General features: G+C 41.8%; 1 protein-coding gene across 2 annotated transcripts in view; it reads left to right on the top strand.

Moving 5' to 3' along the window:
• Positions 1-22526, top strand: part of AP2B1 (adaptor related protein complex 2 subunit beta 1) — a 102530-nt gene that overhangs the window by 72270 nt on the left and 7734 nt on the right. For both annotated transcript variants that reach the window (XM_010949160.3, XM_010949161.3), the window contains 2 exons: positions 16770-16854; positions 17779-17865. In XM_010949160.3, the coding sequence (XP_010947462.1) occupies positions 16770-16854; positions 17779-17865 (172 nt within the window). The remainder of the gene's footprint in view (positions 1-16769; positions 16855-17778; positions 17866-22526) is intronic.

The following is a 22526-nucleotide window of genomic DNA, read 5'->3' on the forward strand; positions in this document are numbered from 1 at the left end:
TTATAGTCTATTTGAAACATTACTGAAAGGTTAAAAAGACACTGTTTTCCCTCTTAAAATGTAAAATAGATTATACCTTAGAGACAAGAATTAAATACCTAGCAGAGATTTGAACCTAGAACATTTTTCTACTATTCTAATAATGTTGGCTATAAAAGCCTTTGTGAATCCAACTTATAAATATTACACAATGTAAAGTTTAGCTCGCCCCCATTGGGAGCTTCTCTTGAGTTTATTTATATCATATAATTATATTCCTTTAAAAAAGAGAATTGGTTCTATTTAAATAAAACAAAAACCTTACCAAATGTCTAAATGAATTATCTCTAAATGAAGTTTTCTCTAACTCTGATATTCTTGTTTTCATTTCATCTGTGTTAGCTGCTTAGAACATTTTCACAATATACTCCTTTAAACTTGACGCCTGGCAGGTGACTGCTTCTTCAAGTCAGTATCTGCGGGAGGACATTAGAATTAGGACGTAATGTGTGTCCCCCCAGTCCTTGCATAGATGCTGTAGAGTTCTCACAGCTGCTCGGCCTCCTTTTTCGCTGGGCTGTAAACTCTTACGAGAATGTTGATAGCACTGTTCTTTCAAGTTTTAATTTTATCAGGATTATAAAAATATATTAGAGTCTACCAGTTCTATAGTTAATTAAGAAAAACCCAGCCCCCCGCCTTCTCTCCCCAGCATGGCCCCCAATTCCTCCTTCCACAGAGTCACTCTTCTCTTGCAGCTTTTAGTTGATACCTTTTATACTTCTCTATGTCTAAATAGCAATCTTGTGTTGCAACTTCTGGATTTTTCCATTTTGGGTATTCCTTTCCATCTCCCCACTTATGACCATTGTCTGCATGCATATTTCCTATCTTCCTATTTTCCTGCTAGAGCTGTCTTATCATTTGCTTTAATCAGGATTATTTACATTATTAATACCCTGTAGCCGGTAGATACTTGTCAGAGCTGAGCTACATAGTGTGATCATTTTTTTTGTCCATAAAACTTCTTGTAAATATTTGAATACTTATCTATTAATACTTGTCTCTCTTTGTTTGCTTAATTTTTTGTGTTAACTGTAATTCATTCCCAAATTCCAGTGAAATCAGACCCTTCAGAACAGTCTTACCCGTTTCACTTTCTTAAAGTCTCCTCTTGGAGTCTTGACCTGCTCCAGGCTGGACTGGTTTTCTTGAACACCTGAAGTTGTCCTGGGATTTTCATCATCGCTCTGGTGCTTCATTCCCTTCACCTCTCTTCGCTGTTGGCTCTCCTACTCTATTTTTTTTGCCCCTTGATTTACTCCTTCAATTTGATGAAAAACATCTCCCAGTAGTTTCCTGAGACTAGGTATGTAGAGAATAAAGCTTTGAGACCTCACATGTTTTAAAATGTCTTTTTTATCTTCATACTTGTTTGATGGCTTCTGTATATCATTCTAGGTGATAAACCATTTCCCTCCTAGCCTGGAACCATTCTGATTCTTTTTTTTTTTTAACACTTTTTATTGATTTATAATCATTTTACATCATTCTGATTCTTGATGTTTTTCTGTGCCATGTTCTTTCTCAATGAGAACTTACATGAATCTTCTCTTTATCCCTTGTGTTCTGAAATTTCACAGCGATGTGCGTTGGTGTGTGAGTCCCTTCTCACCTGTTGTGTGAGGTATACTTACTGAGCTCTTTGAACGTGGAAACTTGAATCCTTCAGTTCTGGGAATTTTTCTCTTTTATAGCTCTCCCTTCATTTTCTCTTTTTTATTGGAAGTCTTGCTATTTCAATGTTGACCCTCTTGGACCAACCTGCCCCTTTTTGACCTGTTTTCGATCTCTTTTCTTCTTTTGTTCTACTCTATAAAAACTTCTTATGAAAACATTTTAACTTTACAAAAGTAAACAATAGTGTAATGAGTCCCTGTATGCCCATCATCCAGCTTCAATAATTGTTAATCCATAGTTAAGAGTTGTTTCATTTCTACCGCATCCCCTATTCACTGCCCAGCTCCATATTATTTTGAAGCAAATCTTTGACATTTATATCATTCCATCTATAAATATTTTAATATATGTCTTTAAAACACAAGGTCTCTTTTTAAAATCATAACCACAGTAACTATTGTACACATTAAAAAATTAACAAGAATTCTTTAACATGAAGTATACATTCAGTGTTCAAGTTCCTGGTTATCTCAGTATCTTAACCTTTGTTTTTCTTATTTCTGTTTGTTTGAATCAGTAAAGTGCACATATTATAATGGGTTGACATATCTCATAAGTCCCCTTAGCTATACTGTTCAATATGATAGCCACTAGTCACATGTGGCTATATAAATTGAAACTAATTAAAATTAAATAAAATTTAAAAATTCATTTCCTCAGGTGCCTTAGCCACATTTCAGCTGCTCACATGGCTGGTGGTTACCGGACTGAGCAGTGCAGAAGGAGACTGTTTCCATCATGACAGAAAGTTCTGTTAGTGCTGACCTTTAGGCTCCCCCTCTGTCTTTTTTCCTCTCATCTTTGGTTTTCAGCAGCTTGACTATTACATACCTACGTGTTTTCCTTATATTTACCTGCCTGGGCATTCACTGAGCTTGGATCTGTAAGTTGATAGTTTCTGCCAAATTTGGGAAAGTTTTGCCATTATTTCTTCATTTTTTTCTACCCCAGTATCTCTTTACTCCTTCCAGAACTCCACTTGCACACATGTTAGACCACTTGATATTGTCCCTCAGATCACTAAGGCTGGCTTTTAGTTGGTTTTGTTTTTGTTTTTTTCTCTCTGTTCTTCAGATTGGATAATTCCTATTGATCTGTCTTTAGGTATACAGACTCTTTCTTTTATAGGCTACAACCTTCTGTTAAATCCACTCAGTATAACTTTCATTTCATAGACCTTTTCAGTTCTAGGATTTCCATTTGATTCTTTGTTAAAATTCCCCGTCTGTTCACTCAGGAGTGCAACTGAAGAACCCTGTTTCAGAACCTGTTCGTCCTTTATCCCACCTCCACCCTCTGGCCATGCCTTGGGCCTAAGGGTATGCTTGCTGACCCTCAGAAAAAATGACCAGTAGAAGTATCTCAAGCAGGCCCTGAAAACAGTGTTGGAGCCTTCTAGCCAGGAAATTCTGTGTGTTGTAGCTGGGCATGTTTCTTTGCCCGTGTGGATTCTTCTATACGAGGGTTCTGAGGAGACCAGAGGAAGATCAGAGGGTAGCCCTCTGACCCGTGAGACCCAGGATTGGTGCTCCAGTTACCCATCACTGAGGGCTGCTGGAACCCTCTCTGTCAGTACTTTGGTGTCTTTCTTTTGGGGCTGGCTTAATTCTTCCAAAAATTATCTCTGACTCTCTTGTTTAGAATATAAAGACTTTCTGCCAGCCTCCTGGGAGCTAAATTGGGAAGGAGGGCTTGAGAGTCTCAGCATTTAATATACATAAATTCACTTACTCCACCACCCCTCAGCCATGCCTGGCATCCCCGTCAATGTACCACCTATCTTACCCTCTCTAAGAGAATCAATCTTTTAGTTTTATCAAGGGGCTGAGGGGCTGAAGTAGCCCAGGATGGTAGTGGTGGGGGGGGGCAGGGAATCTAGGACTCTAACAGTATCTTAATCCTCTTTCTTTTAACACCCCCTCCCCTCATTCCCCCTTCATACAGTTCCAGAGGTGCTGCTAGTACTAAGGCTTTGAAAATCCTGTGGTGTTGCTGCTAATCCATTTGTTTCACAGTTATACCAAGATTTTGTTGCTGTTGTATTTTTTTCTTCCCTATCTATGAATTTATGCCTTTAAATTTTTTTCCTTTAATTTTGCCAGAATTTTTTCTAGAAGAAAGAAATTTAGCTGTGATTTTCAATCTATTACCTTTACCTGAAAGTCTGATAGCACCTTCATAAAAATTCTTTTTTTCCTTCCTTCTATACTACTTTATGGTTAGAGGTTAACCTATGGATAAAAAATTAGTCCTTTAGTATATGGTTTTTGTTACCTGTCTATCTTTGTATCACCTTTAGACCTCATATAAGTGTTGTTTAATAAGAGGATGAGTATTTAATAAGAGAATGAATTAAGGAAAATGTCTCTTTTTTTTATTTGAATGTCTATTGTAAAATGAGGCAATACTCATCAGTGCTATTCATTTAACCTTTGAATGATTAGGGCAGGAGGTGCTGAAGGTGCTAGCTGCAAAGGATGCAGTCGTACAATCCTGTTTATTCCTCTTTAATATCTTTGTCAACCAAAAAGGTTTTGTGTTGTTGTTGTTGTTGTTGTTGTTGTTTTGCCAGTGTGCGGCCGTAAGGAAATTCTGTCCCTTGCTACTCCTACATTGCAGTCGCAGCCTGTGAGACAGCCATTGCAGATGGTGCCTGTCCCTGATACTTCATGTCTTACATATGTCCGTTCACACTTAGAAAACCCACAGCGGTAGCTATTGTACCAGAAAAACTGGTAAATGCCTCCAAGCGGAAGACCTTTTCAGCAGCTTCCATCAAAGGAAACAAATCAGAGCTTGGCATTTACTGACTTTTCTTGACTGTTGTGCAAGCCAGACAAGTTCAGTGTTAAAGCCTCCTTTGGTCTTCCAAGATCCGCAGCTGAGGACTGTGCACTCTGATTGCTTTTATGGGACCACATGCTGCCTGAATAGACGTTGAGTCCTTGAAGTGGTGGAGCTTATGGGAACTATAAGAGATTCCCAGGTCACAAATAGATCCGATGCTGGAAATAACCCCTGTAGACAGAACAGAATCTAAAATATTCCATTAACAATATGTAGGTAATGGTTATGAAAGATCTTGGTTATGGGAAATGAAAACATTTTACCACCAAAGGGAAGAAAAGAGAAAATTGCTTTCTCTGATTGTTGCTTCAAGTTTTCGTGTCACATCAGGACTATAAACATTTCCTTTAATCTCATCTGAGAGGTAGAGTATCTTACATACTAGATGTTTCTTTTTTTAAAAAACTAGGTTGGCCTCATTGAGAACACTCCTTATATTTTTTGTCAAGATAATCAAAATTCTGCTAGGCAATATCTTTTGTCTTTCGATAACCAGAACTCAACTGCTGGCTTCTGGGACTATTTTAGAAATATGTTTGTTAGTAGCAACTGCCCTGCTTGAATAACCACACATAGGCAATAAATAAGAATTCCGTATTCTGATAAGTTGATGTGGTCTAGTAGACTGTAAATCTGGCCTCAATGGTAGGAGACAGTTGTTCCTGAAACCCACAATTCAGTTCTTAAAACACCCAAGTTTGGGAACTAGTCCCTCATTAAAAAGAGCCTGAAAGATCAGATTACCCAAGTAATAGAAGCCCATGCTGAGAATAATCTTGAGCAAATGATAATAAATTTCAGAATAGTTCTACAGGGTAATAAAGTGATTTGTGGGTTTTCGTGTATTAAAATCTCAGCCATCTTTATATCATGATAGTAAGTTAGGAGTTGGTGGTGAAAAATGAAATCAGTTTTGTATTTCTGGTTTGATAACTGATTAGAAAATAGATTTAACCATGTGATCTTCATGCAGTAGGAGACAGAATTCTGAGTAAAAAGTAGGTACCTTTTCCTAGTCCCTGTGTTCTCATTACGGCTGATAATCTTTACACAAAGTCTTAGAGGGTGTTGTAGGTTGGAAACACCCTGGGATTTTCCTGAGCTGGATTTGAAGCCCACTTGAGACCCATATCCTGTCCCCATTTATATTTACTCTCTTAATATTTTGTGATATTGTCATGTTCAGTGAGATGGGAAAAGAATTTCCTTTCATTCACAATTTTTTTGCTGTAGAGATTATACGTAGGCTTCATGGTATTAAGGTCCATACATCTTGAAAATAAAACTTGAGAAAAGCTTTGGGCTGTGTGAATGTGCAAACATAAAGCATGTAAAATCTTGCAACTGGAAGGATGACCTTTAATATTGGCTGTTTCAAGCCCTGTTTCCGATGGAATTGACCCTGTATTAGCAGTGATTGGAGGCTCCGCGTCTACGTGAATCCCGCTACTGATTTACTGCCCTGAAATGGCCCATTCCCTTTTCCTAAAACTCTTTGGAAGTTATTTATATTGAATTAAAATTTGTCTTCCTTTAAATTCTATCTGTAGATCCTAGTTCTACAATTTGAGGTCTTATAGAACAAGTTTCTCTCTGAATCAAGGCTCACAGGGCCTGAAAAGCAGTCAGGTGGGCCTGTAACGAAAGTATATTCAATCTGAATTCATTTTCCCTTTCATTCCACTTCAGGAAAGCCTAAGTTTATGGAAGGACATATATTTGTGTGTACTGCAAACAGAAGTTAGTTTTATTGTTCTAATTTTAAGGGGGAAAAAATGATTGGAAGTGGAGACATTGGTAACTGTACTTAGACTCAGTTACAGTTTAGAGACAAAGAAAAATATTATTTACATTTTTCCAGTATTTTTGAAAAGTGTATGAATGAATGGTGGTCCTTGACATAGTAGCAAGGTTCTTTTCCAGAAGCCATTGAAGGAGTTGGAAGGCAGGTACTCCAAATATGAATGCACAGAACTTCTGAATTCCATAGCTCATGCTGTGTACCTGACAATAATGTCTGCCTCTTCTACTATGACCAGATTCCCAGACACAGCTTCTGTGCACAGTGGCCTACCCATGTGCCCAGTCATCTTGACAGCCACCTGTGCCTGCCTTTTTTCCACATTAAGGTTAAATAATATAGCAGGCAGTACGTAGGCACACCTGGGAACCTTCTTGATTTCCAACTTGCTGCAAACTAATCTGACAGTGTTTATCACCTAGAACCTAGATTAGATTCTAGATCAGCTTTACCCCAGGATTGATTTGATTTGATTTGATTTGATTTGATTTGATTGGCGGGGGTAGGTTTATTTATTTATTATTTATTTAGTGGAGATACTGGGGGTTGAACCCAGGACTTGCATGCTAAGCATGTGCTGTACCACTGAGCTATACCCTCCCCCTCCCCCAAGATTTTAAAATTACTAATATTCATTCGCTCTTGTTACTGAAGTCTATTCTTCTATTAAGTTTTCAGTTTGCCTTCAGTCCCATGACATACCAGACTGGGGTGTGGAATCTCTAATAACTTTAACTGGTAGTTTACTAGTCCTGCCTTCATCGTTTTGTGATTTAGGACAGTGTGTATGAAATGTATTTTAAAGTTTAACAGTAAGCCCTGAAGAGCATGCTGTTGGTGAGAAACCTCATTCTGTGGTGCAACAGCTGCAACCGAAGGCGCATTAGCCAGTCCTGACGAGGTGCACAGAGCTGTCGTTAAAGGGAAGAAGAGAGATCGCGCCTTTAGGGGTAGAGCCTGTGTAGGTCAGGCAGAGCCTGTTCAAGGTAAGACCTTGGGGTTTGGGGAACTTACCTGTCTGGCAGGCTGAAAGGTCTGTGAAATACTGCTGACTGCTTCTGGCAACTGAAGCTGCCTCAGGTGATTCTGTCGTGGGCTGCTGGAGGAGGAGAGAGAGCATTTGGGGCTTGTGGTAAAGGTTTCTGCATTGTAACTAGATAGGTCCGTATCGCGTGGCAGGTGGGTTCTATATTGGCAGAAAGAGACCAAATATACATTTGCTCTACGTTCCTGATTTATTTTGCCTGACATGTAAAACTTCTTAAAAAATAAGGAAGCTACCTGCAGCAGGAACAGATGCAGTGTATCTTAGCATTATTTCCCCTTCGCCCCGTGTTCCTTGTGAGGCACACACTGCCAGTGACCTCTCCGCACAGGTACAGTCCTGTCAGAGCCGTGATGGCTGCTTAATTCTTGCTGTACCACTGCGCTGTTATACTCAGGTTTACATCGCCAGTGTGGGAGAACTTGCATTGGTATTTTCTCTAAGTGGAAAAGCCAGAGTCCTAACGGTGGTCTACAAGCCCCTGTATGATCTAGCCATGCCTCCCCCTCCCCTGATCTCGGTGACCTCATCTGCTGCTCCTCCCCTCACTCCACTGTAGCCACACTGGCTTCCTGGAGGATCCTCAGACAGGTAACGCTGCCACCTCAGGGCCTTTGAATTGGCTGTTTCCCATGTCTGGAATGTTGCTTCTCCCCATTCCCATATCTGCATGCTCACGTGCCTCCGTCAGGCCTTTGCTAAAATAGTGCCTTTTTGATAAGGCCTCCTCACTCTACTCCCAGTGTTCTTGACCCCCTGTACCTTACTTTTTCCCCAGAGCACTTATCCATCTTAAATACTGTTTAATGTACTTACTCATTTTCACCTCCTGCCCCATCTCACTAGAACGCAGACTACAAAAGGGCAGCAGTTTTTGTCTTAGTTTTTCCTGCACTGATATGTCTCCAAGTGCCTGGCACACAGTATGTGCTTAATAAACATTTGTTATTGAATGAATCTTTTTGCTTCCATTTAAGGAAGTACTTCCAAATATCAAGTGCATCTAGTTCTTGAACCAAACTCAGCTAGGCCCATCTCCTCATAGCGAACACTGTGCCTGTTTAGGGATGCTCTGTGGCCTTGCAGTCTGCCCCCTGCTGCTTTTTAATGCCCCTTTATCTGGGTGGGTCTGGTCCTGGTCCCAAATTTAATCTGAGGACTACAATCACAAGTTCATTTTCTCTCAGGTGGGCAGAGTCAGCATTAGAACCTGTTGCTTCCTTTACTCTGTTCATATTTGAAAAGACAAGATCACAGCACATTAATGGACCCTATCTATTTCCAAGATTGGCAATAATAGGAAAACAGAACACGTGACATTCTAACATTTCGGGGGCTTTTTCTGTTACTAGCCTATGTTTGTGTGCCTCTTCAAAATAAAAGCAAATTGTCATCATACAACTATTTATTAAACCATTATCCTAATTCCCTAGGATTATTTTGTATAATATTCTCAGAGTAAACTTGGAAGCTCAAGGATGTTCTGTAAGTGTCTTAGAGCCTCAGGGAAAACCAGAATCACTTGGATGTCTGACAGATACTGAAGCTGAGCAAGCCTTTTTTCCTGTGAGACAGAAAGACTCCTGTCTTTTTCCTAATTCCGAAATTAGGAAGGTGATAAGGAGGCAGACTTTAAAAGGAAGGGCAGAGGGGTTTGTCTTTTGCTGGTGGATATTCAGTGTATCTTGTTTGCTTTCAGAAAACAATTTTCTCAAGTAATATAACAGTCTAATATTTGCCTTTAAATGGGAAAAAATTATTTTTAATTTAAGAAGGTAATGGTCTAGCCCTTCCCAATTCCAAGTTTTTCCACACTTGCGATCAGAAGAATTTACTTTGGTGGGAATGGGTGTGATTGTTTATAAATTCAGAGGTAAGCAGTAAAAAGGTTCAGACCCCAAAACCGAAGTTCGCTCTGGGACGAGATTTCACAGTGCTGGCACTGGAGGTCATGCTGGGACTTGTAAGGATGCGAGGTTAGCCTGACCCTCTGCAGTTCATATGGTGTTAGTGGTGGTGATGAGTGGGCTTCAGGTGGGCTTCAAAAAGAAGCTTCATGAAAGACTTTCTCCATAGAGGCAGTCTTTCATGAAACTTGTGACCTTTCCACTTTTTTTCCAGATGACTTTGAAGGAGAGGGGAATTCTTTTTTAAAGCAGTACTTGAGAGTCTAGCTTAAGTTGGAGAAGAATTACAGGGTTTGACTCCAGTCGTTGTAGCCCTTCTGTGCTTCGGGGCTCTCCCTGTGTACAGCCTTGGAGACCATCATTCTGATTTACTCCGGCTCAAACCACAGGGTTTTAATAGTTTCATCTGAGAGTCTTCTCAACTGATACCTATGTGTACCACTTTACAATCTCAGTCTTCCCTCTGGTGTTCTGGAGATGTAATCTGCCTGCGTTCTAGTTCATGGTGTAGGCTCTGGGGGGGTTTCTGAGATTGAGATTAAACAGATCTCATGACAGAACCGGGACTCCAGAGGAGTGATAGTTACATCAGTTCTGGTATCTTTTGGTTTCTGTTCACCTTTCAAAACAAGGTCTTCTCAGAGAACTTGTCTCCTGAGTTCTCGTTGCCTTTCTGAAACCCAGTAATTATGTGTACTGCTAGAGGATTTACAGTTGAGATCATCTCGGGGTTTGTTCAGAGCTTTCCTTTCCATTCTGAGAGCCATTTACACATGGAAATTTCAAATGCTGAAGTGCATGTTGTTACCCAGTGTGGAGATGCTGCTTTCATCAGGAGAGAAGGAACCTGTCAGATTTTCCCTGTAAGGGGCTCTGCTGTCCACATACTCCTAACAATGAAAACAAACAAGTATGGCTTTTATCTCGAATGAACAGCAGATTGGTACCGTTTGAGGGCTGCGCAGCTGCCACCCAGTCCATCTGATCTTCTGGGTGAACTAAGAAAGAACATGGATGGAAAGTTCTTGTGTGCGTCTTACCCCTCAGAGTAAACTAAAGATGGCTGTTCACGTTAAAATTTAATTAGCATTGGAAGGAAAGTAAATTGACATTTTCTGTGGTGGGTTACATGACTATTTCTGCTGTATTTTTAACTGTATTCAGACATGGTCAAATATTATCTATAGAGCCTTCTGTTTTGTCAGGATGGCTCTGAGAATTCTCAGATAATTTATTGGTCAATAGGGTTTTAAGTGGAAGACAATATTTAAACAAAAGACGGTAGGTATTTTTTGGCATTGACTGGGAATGCAGAACTACAGGTAGATTTAACTCCAGCAGCTGGCAGAAAGAGCCACTGCTGCTTGAGTCTCAGATGACATATATCACACAGTTGGAGTCAATGCCATTAAACACCTGTCACTCAGAGCCATTCCCCTAGGATCTGTAGACTAGATGGTGTGGTGCTTAAAACACATCTGAATCATCATTCCTCAGAGAACTGGAGATGGTTGGCGTCACTGCCTGGTCCTAGCTTGGACCAGTCTGCAAATAATCTTTCTAAAAGCTAAATGGAGAAGAGGAAAAAGAAAAAATTCCTCAGAGATTTGGAAAGGTCACAAGTGACGTCATGGAAGAGTAGATGATACACTCTCAGAGGTGAGCTGTGTACCACTTGCCTTGGATTTTCTTGAGGCAGTGCCTCCTGTGGTTATCTGTGGTGAGAGGGGTGGTGAGAGGCTGCGTTTGCCGGAGTTCAGGCTGAGTTCATCTCGTACCTTTTTATAGTACTTTTGAGTACGCTGGAACAAGGTTAGAATATTAATTTAGCCTGCCTGTCTCCAGCTGTGCCACCATAAAGAGACTGCAGCTACTGCAGCAGGCTTCCCATAGTATGGAAAGAAACTAATTGCTGGTTACAGGCTGAAGCTGACAGGCTGCTCTTACCCCACCAGCCACTGAAAGTAACTTTTTAAAATCATTATTATTATTATTAAGCATTTATAGCCCACTTTTGTGTTTTCCAAGTGCCTGATAATGATTTCTATTTATTCTTCCTTTTGATGCCCCTGAGAGGCAACTTAATATTATTATGGCCACATGTTTCACATGACAGACCAGGGGAATAGAGGGTTAGGTGTCCTGCTTCTTGGTGCTGTCTGTCATCTGCTTTAGGCATCCTCAGAGCAGAAGCTGAGATGTGCCCTCAGGGCCCGTTCCTCCCTGCTTGCTTTTAATTTCGTGTGTGAGTATTTGGCTTCTTTGGCTGCAACTTACAGTGAGAAATATGTTTTACATACATATTTTACGTAGTGGATACACACATACAGTGCATGAAACTTGAGACTATTTCAGGAAACATTTCCTCCCCATGAGATGCCCTATGACATTTTCTGTTCTAATGTTTTGTGCCAGTTTCATTCTATAAAATTAGTTTTAAGAGTCACCAGTTGGTCGTGACCTGCAGTTTTTAAGAACACCAGTGTTAAGAGGTACTTGAGACTGAGACTAAAATATGCACATAGCACGTTCTCCTGGAGCATAAGGTTTTCTCAGAGGTAAAGGGAGAAGCACATTTTCATATTAAAACAGATAGACCCACTATGGAATAGCATAACTTCAAAGAAATTTTGTTCTTACAATGGGCTGCTTCATATTACGCCCCTGATCCTGACCCTTACCCCTACCTCCACCCCAGTGTACATGTCTGTTCTTTCCTCCTCTGATAAAGGAAGTACACTGGGAAAACCTGGAGAAGGACTGTCGTTTGGGAAACTTCAGACCAAGTCCATATCTTGTCTAAACCCAAATGGTTGTCAGGGACTTTGACTAGTATGTTTTATGTCATTATGCTTATTGAGCACTTACTCTGTGCCAGTCACTGTTTTAGAAGCTGAGAATACAGTCAAGCAAGAGACAAAAATCCCTTCCCTTATGGAACTTACATTTTACTGGAGGTGGATTATGAGGCACAGGGACAGGCAGTGCACCAACAAACAAGTAAAACAGTATGTCAGATACGAGCAATGGAGGAAAACAGCAGAGATTGGGATAGGGAGTCCTGGAGTTGGAGATTGGGTGGGCTGACTTTATAAAGACGTTGGTCATGGGAGGACCTGCATGGGAAGATAATATTTGATTAAAGCAAAGACCTGAAGGAGGCCAGGAATGAGCCTTGCAGATTTCTGGTGGAAGAGAGTTCCAGAGAGAAGAAATAGCAAGTGCAAAAAGCTATGGGGTAGGTGGGTAGGTGCCTGGGGTGTGCAGGGAACAGCAGCAGGCTCTTGTGGCTGACAGGAGAGTCATGACACATGACGTCAGAGGTAATAGGCATCAGATCATAGGCAGTTGTAGCTTGGAAACGTCACTGGAGGTTTGAGCAGAGAAGTATTTATGAAATGACCTACATATTAAGACCACTCTGGCTGCTATGTTGAGAATAGACTGGGAAGCTAGGCGTTGAGGGTCGGAGAGACAAGTGCAGAAGCAGGGACACCATTACAAAGCTTTGCAGTGTTTGATTTACTGAGTTTGGAAAGTCAACAGGAGGTTCCATTTAGGGATGAGGAGGGGCAGTCAAGAATTTGGTTTTGGTCATGTTCATTTTGAGATATCTGTTGGTTACCCAGATGGAGATATGAAGTAGGCAGTTGGATATATATGTGATAATTGATTTCTTATAGGCAAGCTAGGCACTGAGCTTAAATTAACTCTTGGAAAATAATTTTTCAGTTTGTCTGGATTATGTCTTTCCATTCTGTACCTGTTGGGATAGTGAATTTCACAAGAAAACCAGGAACTCCCCTCTCTCCCTCTAAAGCAATCGGTATTACACTCTAAGGTTTACTCAGTTCTGTTTAAGAGTAGCCACCATCGTGATTGCAGTTGAACTGGCTTCATGCTATTTTCCTTGATTCTTTTTTGCCAAGACTCCTAAAGAGTTATTGGCATATCCTTGAGGAATCTAGTATTCTTTGGATTGTGATCTACCACATGTGTTATTTTTCCTCAACATCTAAATGTTATTTTAACTCAGGGATTTGAAACCAGAAGAGCCCACATATCATCCTGTCCTCTCATCCTTGCCTCATTGAGTATCCATGTGCCTAATGAGAGATGTTACTGATGGTTGAGAAACCAGTGTTTCATTCCATTTGTTCAATATCTTCCCCTTAATTCTATGCAACAAATGTTTACTGTGTCGCTAGTATGTGAGTGAAAATGAGAGCCCCTGCACTGAGATCGTGGTATTGTGGGTGAGGCAGAGATAAGCAGTTACTTTATGCTGGCGTAGAATTCTACATGCATGGAGTGGGTGCTGGGGAGGGGAATGAGAGCCTTCCTGAGAAATCCTTGTCAAGCTTGAACTAAATATTAAATAGATATTTTCCAGACAGATAAAGCTGTAGGAGAAGAATATATTAAGCAGAAAGAACAACATCTAACAAGGCACAGAGCTGTCAGTTTCAGCGTTTGGGGAGCAAGAAATAATTTTGATATGCTTGAAGTTTATGGAAATAAGCTAGAGAGGTAGGCAGGGGCCAGATCCAAGAGAACCATATACATTTGAAATGAATGCCATTCTAGCCAAGAGTAGAAGTTTGAGAGCCTCAAAATACAGATTTTGAAAAGCTAACGTAGAAGAGATGAGATGCTTCCTCCAAGGAATGGAGGAATCTGCAGTTGATCCTACAAAGAGATGACATTTTACCAGGGGCACAGTAGCAGGAAGAATCATTAAGCCAACAGTTTGCCAATGAGCCCTTTCTTCTCTCTTCTGATCTCTTGTTAGCATATCGTCGTAATACATGTGAGCATGTGTGAGATTTCAAATAAGTCTAATGTGGTTACCTTTAATTATGGTTCTCTTTTCTTTAGCAAACACTTGTTATAATACTTACTGTAAGCCAGGCACCATTCTAAGTGCTTTGCAAATCTTAACTCATTACCCTCATAACAGCCCCGTGCATTGAATCCTGCTATCTCCATTCGTCAGACAGGAAGCTGCGCTCAGTGCTGCTGCCTGAAGTCGCACGGCTAGTAAGTGACAGAGTCAGAGTTTGAAATCAGATGGTCTGGTCTGGTTCCCGAGTCCATGTTCGGAACCACTGTGTCATCCCTCTGATTTGGGTGTCTCAGCTTCTCAGAGAATTATTCCAGAGCAGAAGTCCAGGAATAGTGTTCAGGGTGTGCTGAAACCCCTGAAGTTTTTGTGGAAATGTTGCATATACGATTTTCTGAAAGAGGGTCCCTGGCTTTCATTTGTTGGTCAAAAGAGTCCTCAGGGCAGAATGGCTTAGCACTGCTGACCTGGAAGAGCTTTTCATGTCTTTTCCATTGTCAAAGGGCTCCAGCTGGAAGAACGAGCTATTTATAAGCCCACGCAGACTTCTTAGGTAGCGTTGTTCTAAATTAATTGTTTGTCCGGTTGGTCTTCCTAGGATCTTTTTCCAAAATACAGGTGCCAGGTCCCAGATACAGGGATTGTTTTATTTATATATATGTATAGGATGGAGCCCTGGCATCTGTTTTGAGAAATCTCTCCAGATGATTCTAATACAAGTCTTTAGTTAAGAACCACTAACATTATCTCTTGGAAGACAAGGATGATATTATCTCTGTCATTCCTTATATATCAAATGCTTGGGACATAGAAACATTAGTAGATGTTTGAATGAATTGCACGGGAGCTATGAGAGATATAATTGCTTTCCATTCAAAGGTGCTAGTAATGATAATCACTGGCATTTCATATACCTGTACCCCATCCAGTTTTCACTTCTAAATGCCCTTTACAGAGCTTGGCACTCCCTCAAGTTATTCTTGGTGCCCTGACTTGAAATAAGAGCTCTCCTTCTCTCATTGTGGAGTACCAGATGAGTTAGAAAATACTTCTTTCCCAGAAGCCCACAGCTGATACGAGTCTTTTGAAGTGGTGCTCTAGTACATTTTAAAGACTGTCGAAGGTCCCTCTTTCCTGAGGTTAGTCACTCTGCTTGCATTCACCAGACTCAAGCTTTTTGAGGCTCCCGCTGTCTCAGCATTTTTGGCATCAGATTATGTGATATAGGTCAGAAACTCCTGGGGGCTGGTAATTGAAAGGTTAAATGCAAAACTTACAAGGAAAATAATTTGATGAATTCTTCTGGGAAAGAGAGCACAGAGACTGTATCAAGTAGACATACCCAAACCAAATTATGAAGGATGAAATAAAGGTACTATTAAAGGTGGGGAAGATGAGTTAATGACAAATGTAAAAGGACTGAAAGTACTTCAGAAAGGGGAAATTTGGATCTCAGTGTGCTGTTGAAGTGTGAACATTTGCCCCAAAAGGGGGAGGAGGGAAGGGAGAATAGTGGTGCTGAATAAGCACCTTTTCCCTTTATTTTCTTGGGGCGAAATGAGAGAGAAATAAGCATAGTTACTGATTATAAAACTCACCCAGAGAGATATTTTTCTGTGGTGCCAAGAGCATAGCTAGGAAAGTCACTAGTGACAGAAGCCAGTGGGAGGTGGTGGTTTAGAGCAATTCTCCCCATCTCTCCCTTCTTACAGTATATGGTTCTTATAACCCACCACAGTGGACTTGGCCTGTTTCTGAATAGATCCACCAATCAGTGTTGCCCCTGAATAAAAGTACTTACTGTAGCTTTTTAAAAATATATATATAAATGGCATGCTGTGGGTTGAACAGGCCATGGTAGACACAACCTGCCCAAATCCAGAAGCCTGTATTGTGAGAAGACTCATTTCTTCTCTTGTTCAAAGGCTTTTCCTTCTTAAAATCATCAGATTTTCCAGTGTTTGAGCCAACAAGCTTTTCCAGCCCAATGACTTAGGAAATAAGATTTTATAAAAGAAAGCACTTTAATGGTGGTATTTGAGAAAAAGATCAGGGGCAGTATGGCACCAGTTATTGTGGAGGGAAAAGTCAAGACTTAGGGTCAAATTTACATTTGAATCCTGGTTCTTCTGTGTGCTGACAGTGTGACACTGAGTGTTAGTTAATCTTGCTGAACCTCAGTTCTTCATCTGTAAAATGAGAGAGGAGTAACACTTACTACTTTGTTTGTGATAGTTACGATGAAGATTAGAAATACTGTCATTAATAGGTACTTAGTAAGTGATAACAGCCGCTACTATTTATAACCATAGAAATGCATAATAATGGAGTAGATTACTCTAGGTATAGAACTTGTGCCGGGAATTCATCCCTCCTGGGGCTCCTCCCAGAGAGAGGGAGAGTTGCAGACTGGCGACAGTGCTCTGCCAGTGGATGAGCAAGGACAGACTTTGCAGTGTATGGGCTGGTGTGTCTTGATTTGGGATTTCCTGCACGGTCTAAAAGAGGAAGGAAATGGGGTGGTGTATTTCTAGACATATAACTGTTCTTTCCCTCCTACCTGGCTTCCTATGATGTCCTAATTTTCCCTTGCTACTTTCCTGGCAGGTGGCTGTGAAAAACAATATTGATGTCTTCTACTTCAGCTGCCTCATCCCACTCAATGTGCTTTTTGTAGAAGATGGCAAAATGGGTAAGTACATATGTCCTCCTGTCCTTCTGCCAAATTTACCTTTGCCCTTACTCTGAATGTCAGGCAGAGCATAACCCCAGAAGAACAAGTTATTTTGAGGTTTAAAAAATGGGGTGAGGCTATTCTCAAGCTCTAATAATTGCTAATTATGTATTCATCTGAGTCACAGTTGAGCTTGCTTTGCTGTTGGTCTTTAAATCACAATGCCCATTGTCTGAATAATCTAGTCACCCCAGTGTACAGAGTAAGTGGCTTGGTGACAAGCAGATCTAGATTTGAATCTCAGCTTGGCTGTTGATTAGATGTGTAGTTGTAGCAAGAGGCTTAATTTTTCTGAGCTTCAGTTTCCAAGTTTACAAAGCAGAAGTAGTTTTTATAATGACTTGATGTAGTACAGGCAAACTTAGCACTTAGCCCTGTACTAAGCTCTTACTGTCTCAGGATAAGAATTCAATAATCTGGAATAAATCATTAGTACCCCTCATGCAGCTGTTGATTGTTCTCTCTTCCCTTACTTAGGACACTAGTTTATACCAGTGCATACTAGGTTGTATTGGCACTTCACTGGTTTGATTCTCACAATAGCTCTTTAGGGAGGGTAGGCGGATGTAATAATATGTGATGAAATGAAGGATCAGTAAAGTCACAAGACTTACGCCCCAAGTCACCCAAATAGGAAAGCACTGGAGCCAAAACTAAACCCTAGATGTAAACTTCTTTCCAGTTTATCTTAGTGCTGCTCATGGGGGGTTAATTGACTGGGAGGAGAGCATCTCTGCATAGCTAAGAGGTGGCCCCAGCCCCAGGCTGCTGCTGGCTGTGAGGCAAGAGCCAGCACTCCACAGGAGGGCTGGTACAGGCCGTAGACGTCAGGATATTGACAGACGGTGCACATCCTTCCCTTCCCTCTGCTTCCCCGTGCAGAGCGCCAGGTCTTCCTTGCAACATGGAAGGACATTCCCAACGAAAACGAACTTCAGTTTCAGATTAAGGAGTGTCATTTAAATGCTGGTGAGTAATGACTCTGAATTTTATTTTCATCTCAGTAAGTTAAATTAGATAGCTGAATTTTGTCTTTTTGTTCCCTGCCTCTTTCATATCTACCTTATTTCTGGTAAATATATAGTATTACTTTGCAAACTTCTCTTTAAAAACTTGGGATGTTTTGATGTAGGTACTAGATTACTTCCAAGCTAACAGATATAAGAAAAGAACTAGAGTGGATCCACCTACCCAGCTCTTCAGTAGTTGAACATGTGTTAGTCATTTTATTTGAACATTCTAAGCATCACATAATTGAAGTGGCACTTGAAAATACGTATTCCCCCAGAATTAAAAGGATTATTTGTCTTTTTCACATCAGCCCGCAGTAGTGGTCCTTTCTGAGATGCTTATTTGGAATCCTGTATTTATGACTAAACAAGAATACATCATAGTTGATTAAAACCTAGCTGGTAGCCTTCTTTCTTGCCTTGTGTCAGCTTCCACATGATGATACCAGCCTCTTCAGTCACCATTTGAAAGCTCCAGGCCCTGTTGTATGTAGTTACCTTTATTACTGTAATAGAACATCAGGGAGGTAACGGGAGAGGAGGAACAGCAGCAGCTGTCAGTCCCTGGGGCTTTGTTCCACTGAAGTGTTCCTCCGGAGTGGAAGAGCCCAGAGCTGTTCTGAGTCTTGCCTTTGGCCCGATCTCCCTCTCTCTTTTGAGGTTAGTCCAAGGCTTTCTGAGTTTGATTGAAGTGAGCCTTGGTGCTTGGTCAGTGCCACCTCTTCTTCACTACCCATCACTTCCTCCCTCCAGCAGGCCTCCGTCCTCCGGGGTAGCCGGAGCCCCGCAGCGGGGGGGAGGAGGCAGCACAGTGGTGCAGAAAGAGAAAACAACTCACTGTCTTCTCATTTCAGCTTGTTGTTTTTAATTCGGGGTGGAGAGTCGGGGTTCTGGGATGCACTCATCGTCTGTGTTCAGACAGATCTTTTCTAACAGGGCTTCTCCTGAGGCCTTGAAGACGTGTTTGAGGGAGTGGTCGCCTATAACTTCCAATATAATAACTAGGTAGTTGGTTCTTCAGAAATACCGCATATCTGCCTCCTTCCGAGCATACTCTTGGTGTAGGTTTCTCACCCTGACTGGTTATGTGGCTTTAATACAAAACCAGATTTTTGCTGAGTTTTCACCAAAAAAAATCATACTTGACTGAGCTGTTTTGGGTGCCATACTCTAGGTAGGTGACGGTGTTATCTGTCTCTCTCTGAGGCTTGCTGATTAGTTACCACGAACCTCCTCTGTTGAGTACGGGAGACTGGACAGCTTCCCACAGTGTGAGCTGTTTTTCAGGAAGCTTCAGGTGCAGAGTCTGCAGTGGCTAACGGCGAGAGCCGGAGTGGGTCCTGTCAGAGAAGCAGCCTCTGTACCCAGGCCCTTAGTTATAGTCACCCTTGTGTAGTCAGTCCTGAGGCAGCATTTCATGTATTAGGCTCCCAAGAACACTTGTCCCTCAAAAAAGTGTCTGTGGTCAGCTCAGGTTGGGAAGGAACGTGTGTGGTGTGCCCCTGTTGGAAGCTGCCGTTGCACATGAGCACACTGGAGGCTGAGACCTCCGGCACTGAGGAAACCAGTTTGACTCAGTGTTAACTGACTTTACTTGACTGTGGAGTTTAAAGTCACAAAACCATCTTATGGAATACCGACGTTCCATGAACATGAATGATCTGGGAAACTCCGGCTTATAGAGAGCAGGGAAAGGCCAGAGTGATTGGAAAGCAGATTTGGGTTCAGAGGTCCAGTATGAAAGGGACATGTTTTTTCAAAAAAGAAAATGAGAGTTTGGGTGACAGGCCTTTAGTCTGGCCTGCCGAGTAATAGAAAAGATGTCCCTGCTTCCACATGAGGGCTCTGAACCCTTACTGCACCTTGATGTGCGTTTGTGATCTTGCCAAAGAAGAGGTGTCTGGCCTTTCTCCCAGTGGGGCTGTGTCTTCTGATGCAAACTGGAACGGTTTCCCGGAGTAAATTCGGTTCTGATCCATTCTGCCATGGCCTCATGCCAGTTCCTCCCTGCCTCGGGTGCTCCAAATTCCAGTGACTCGGTTTTCCAGTGACAGGCTGCTCTGTGGCAGTGCAGCATGTGGAAAAGCAGAGGAAAGAACAGCCACCTCGTTTCCTCCAGGAGCCCAGGCCATCATTTCCCACACAAAATCACTGCTAACCTCATACAAGACCACTTCCTGCAGCTGATCCTATCTAGCCTTTGCTCTGCTTCCACCCCAGGTCTGGAGTGCCCTGGCCTTTACACTTCCCCAGTCTGAGGGCTCTGTTAAAATGAACATTTTCAGGTTTAGTGCCTTCTGATTCAACACCCTGGGTCTAGCTGGGAGCTAAAAATACCATCCTTTCCAGCTGATCTGCCCTAATCACAGTAGCACCAACACTTTAAATAGCTTTTCTGTGCCAGAGTAGACATTTGACAGATGGAGCTAACACTCAGAGGGCTGCAGGAAGGCACAGGTCTAAAGGACTGACCAGCCTAGCGTTGAGCTTTTACTTTTGCTCTCCCATTTCTTCTAGGGGTGAAGGAAGAAAAGGAACCCTCTTCCTAAGCCTTGATAATTAGACCTTAATAGAAAGGTGTGTATGATAGGGTGCCTGTGGTGGCCCTAGTTGTGTAAATCCTAGAGAATATTAGATCAGAGAGGACCTAGCACTGGTCATCTCTACTGGTGTTAAGCAGTCTGTACGAACCTGTTTTGCAGCTTATATTGTAGCTGCATTTGGGGTTAGTACATGTCTGGGACCGCTGTACACAGGAAGTAGTTGCATCTCCAGCCATATCCAGCAAGGAATCTTTCTGGCAAGCAGTCTGCAAACCTGTTTTGTTAATTGTTTATTATACAGTGAAAAGCTCAGGCACGTTGCATCTGTATTCACCAGTCGGGCACTCTAGTGAGGGACAGATATTTCTTCTGACACAGGGACTAGGTGAGGGTACTCTTTCTTTCTTTGTGTTGTTGTGGTTCTCCCCATCCTTTGGAATAGTTCATAAATGCAGATGTTTTGCCAGCCAGCACTTAAGTATAGTTTGGTTGTTCAGATGGTAAAAAGTGTTGTTTTCAGCGTCACAGTGGTTGCAGACTAGCTAATGAAGACCACAGCTGGGTCCCACGTGCAGATTCCCCTGCCCACTCTCTGAGGACCTTCTTCACTTTTACTGCTGCTGGAAGAGCTGTGACCTTAGCCAAAGTAGCAGGATGAAGGAGGGAGGACCATCCTCACATCTTCTAAGATTTTTAGACCCTGACCCCAGACCCAAAGCCAAATGTGAGGTAGGAGACAAATGAACCAAAAGAAATCACATCCTGAAGCAAGTGTAACCCATATTTGATCATCTTTTAAAACTCTATCCTTTAGGGCAGATCTCAGTGTCTTTACATTCTCATTCTCAAAGTCTCACAACTGTAAAGATTCCATCGTGTTTCCCAGACGTTCAGATATTTAAAAATCTGTGCTGTCTTGTCAAGAAGCCTATCCCAGGCTGGCTGGGAAGCTCCCATTGCCATTCTTACTAGGTTCATTTAGCAGCATCGATTATCCTGCCATCTACATACCCTCTAGCGCAAACCTACTATCCAAGGTTTATAAAAACTGACTCACACATACTTCTGTTATAGAACCCTCCTTCCATTCAGCCTTCTGATGGAAATCATGATTCAGTAGGAGCAGAGCCAGGTTCCTAACCGGAATGCTTCCAAATGCATTAAAGTTACATCCATTCACTCTGCTTTTTCTACCTGGCTGTTTGCCATGTTTTCTAATTCTGGAAGGGGTGAGTGTGTGTGTGTGTGTGCGCGCGCATGCATGCGTGTGCGTGCATGTGTGCATCCATTTCTGAGCCTGTCGTCTCTTACTTGGATGTAAAATCATGAGACATCTGTAGACATCTAGGCCTTGCTGTACATATTGTCTAGAACATGTTTGTGCCTATGCTACAAGGTGGATCGTCAACAAAAGCTCCTACTGTGTGTATTGTCTTGGAAATGGGCAAAAGCCTTGAAAGTTGGGAATGGCTTTTACAACTTAAAGCAATCCCCCTGTGTTAAAGACAGTCCTGTCAGAGGCGTTAGCCAAACTCCAGCTGGTGGTGTTGCCTAGCAACGCAGTTGCAGCTGCAAGAGCCCTTCATTGTGGGAACCCAGGTGACAGCCAGAACTGCCTGACTCCCCCCACCAGAAGGTGATGAAAAGCGTATTGAGGCCCCTTCCTCCAGCAGTCTTGTGTGTAACTACCCCAAGATATACTTTCTGGCTCCTCAAGGGGAGCTGATTATTAAGTTACAACTACTTTGCTTGGTGTTAGTGAAAACCTTAGAAATAAAAGGGGAGGAATTCAGTCATAATGAAATGTGGTACAGTTGTTTAATGAGTGGCCTCTTCCCCTCAGCTCTCACTAGTTTGAATGTGAGAGAAAGAAGTCAAGGCAGGAACTACCTTCAAAAATTCAACCGCATCTAAATAGATTGGTTTTTAGGTTCACAGACGTAGAAAACAAAATTAAGGTTCCTGAAGGGGAATGGGAGGGGGTGCAAATTAGAAGTATAGGATTAATAGATACACATTTCTATTATATGTAAAATAGGTTAACAAAAAAGATTTACTTTATAGCACAGGGAACTAT

The sequence above is a fragment of the Camelus bactrianus genome, chromosome 16, assembly GCF_048773025.1.
Source record: "Camelus bactrianus isolate YW-2024 breed Bactrian camel chromosome 16, ASM4877302v1, whole genome shotgun sequence".
Classification (NCBI taxonomy): Eukaryota; Metazoa; Chordata; class Mammalia; order Artiodactyla; family Camelidae; genus Camelus; species Camelus bactrianus.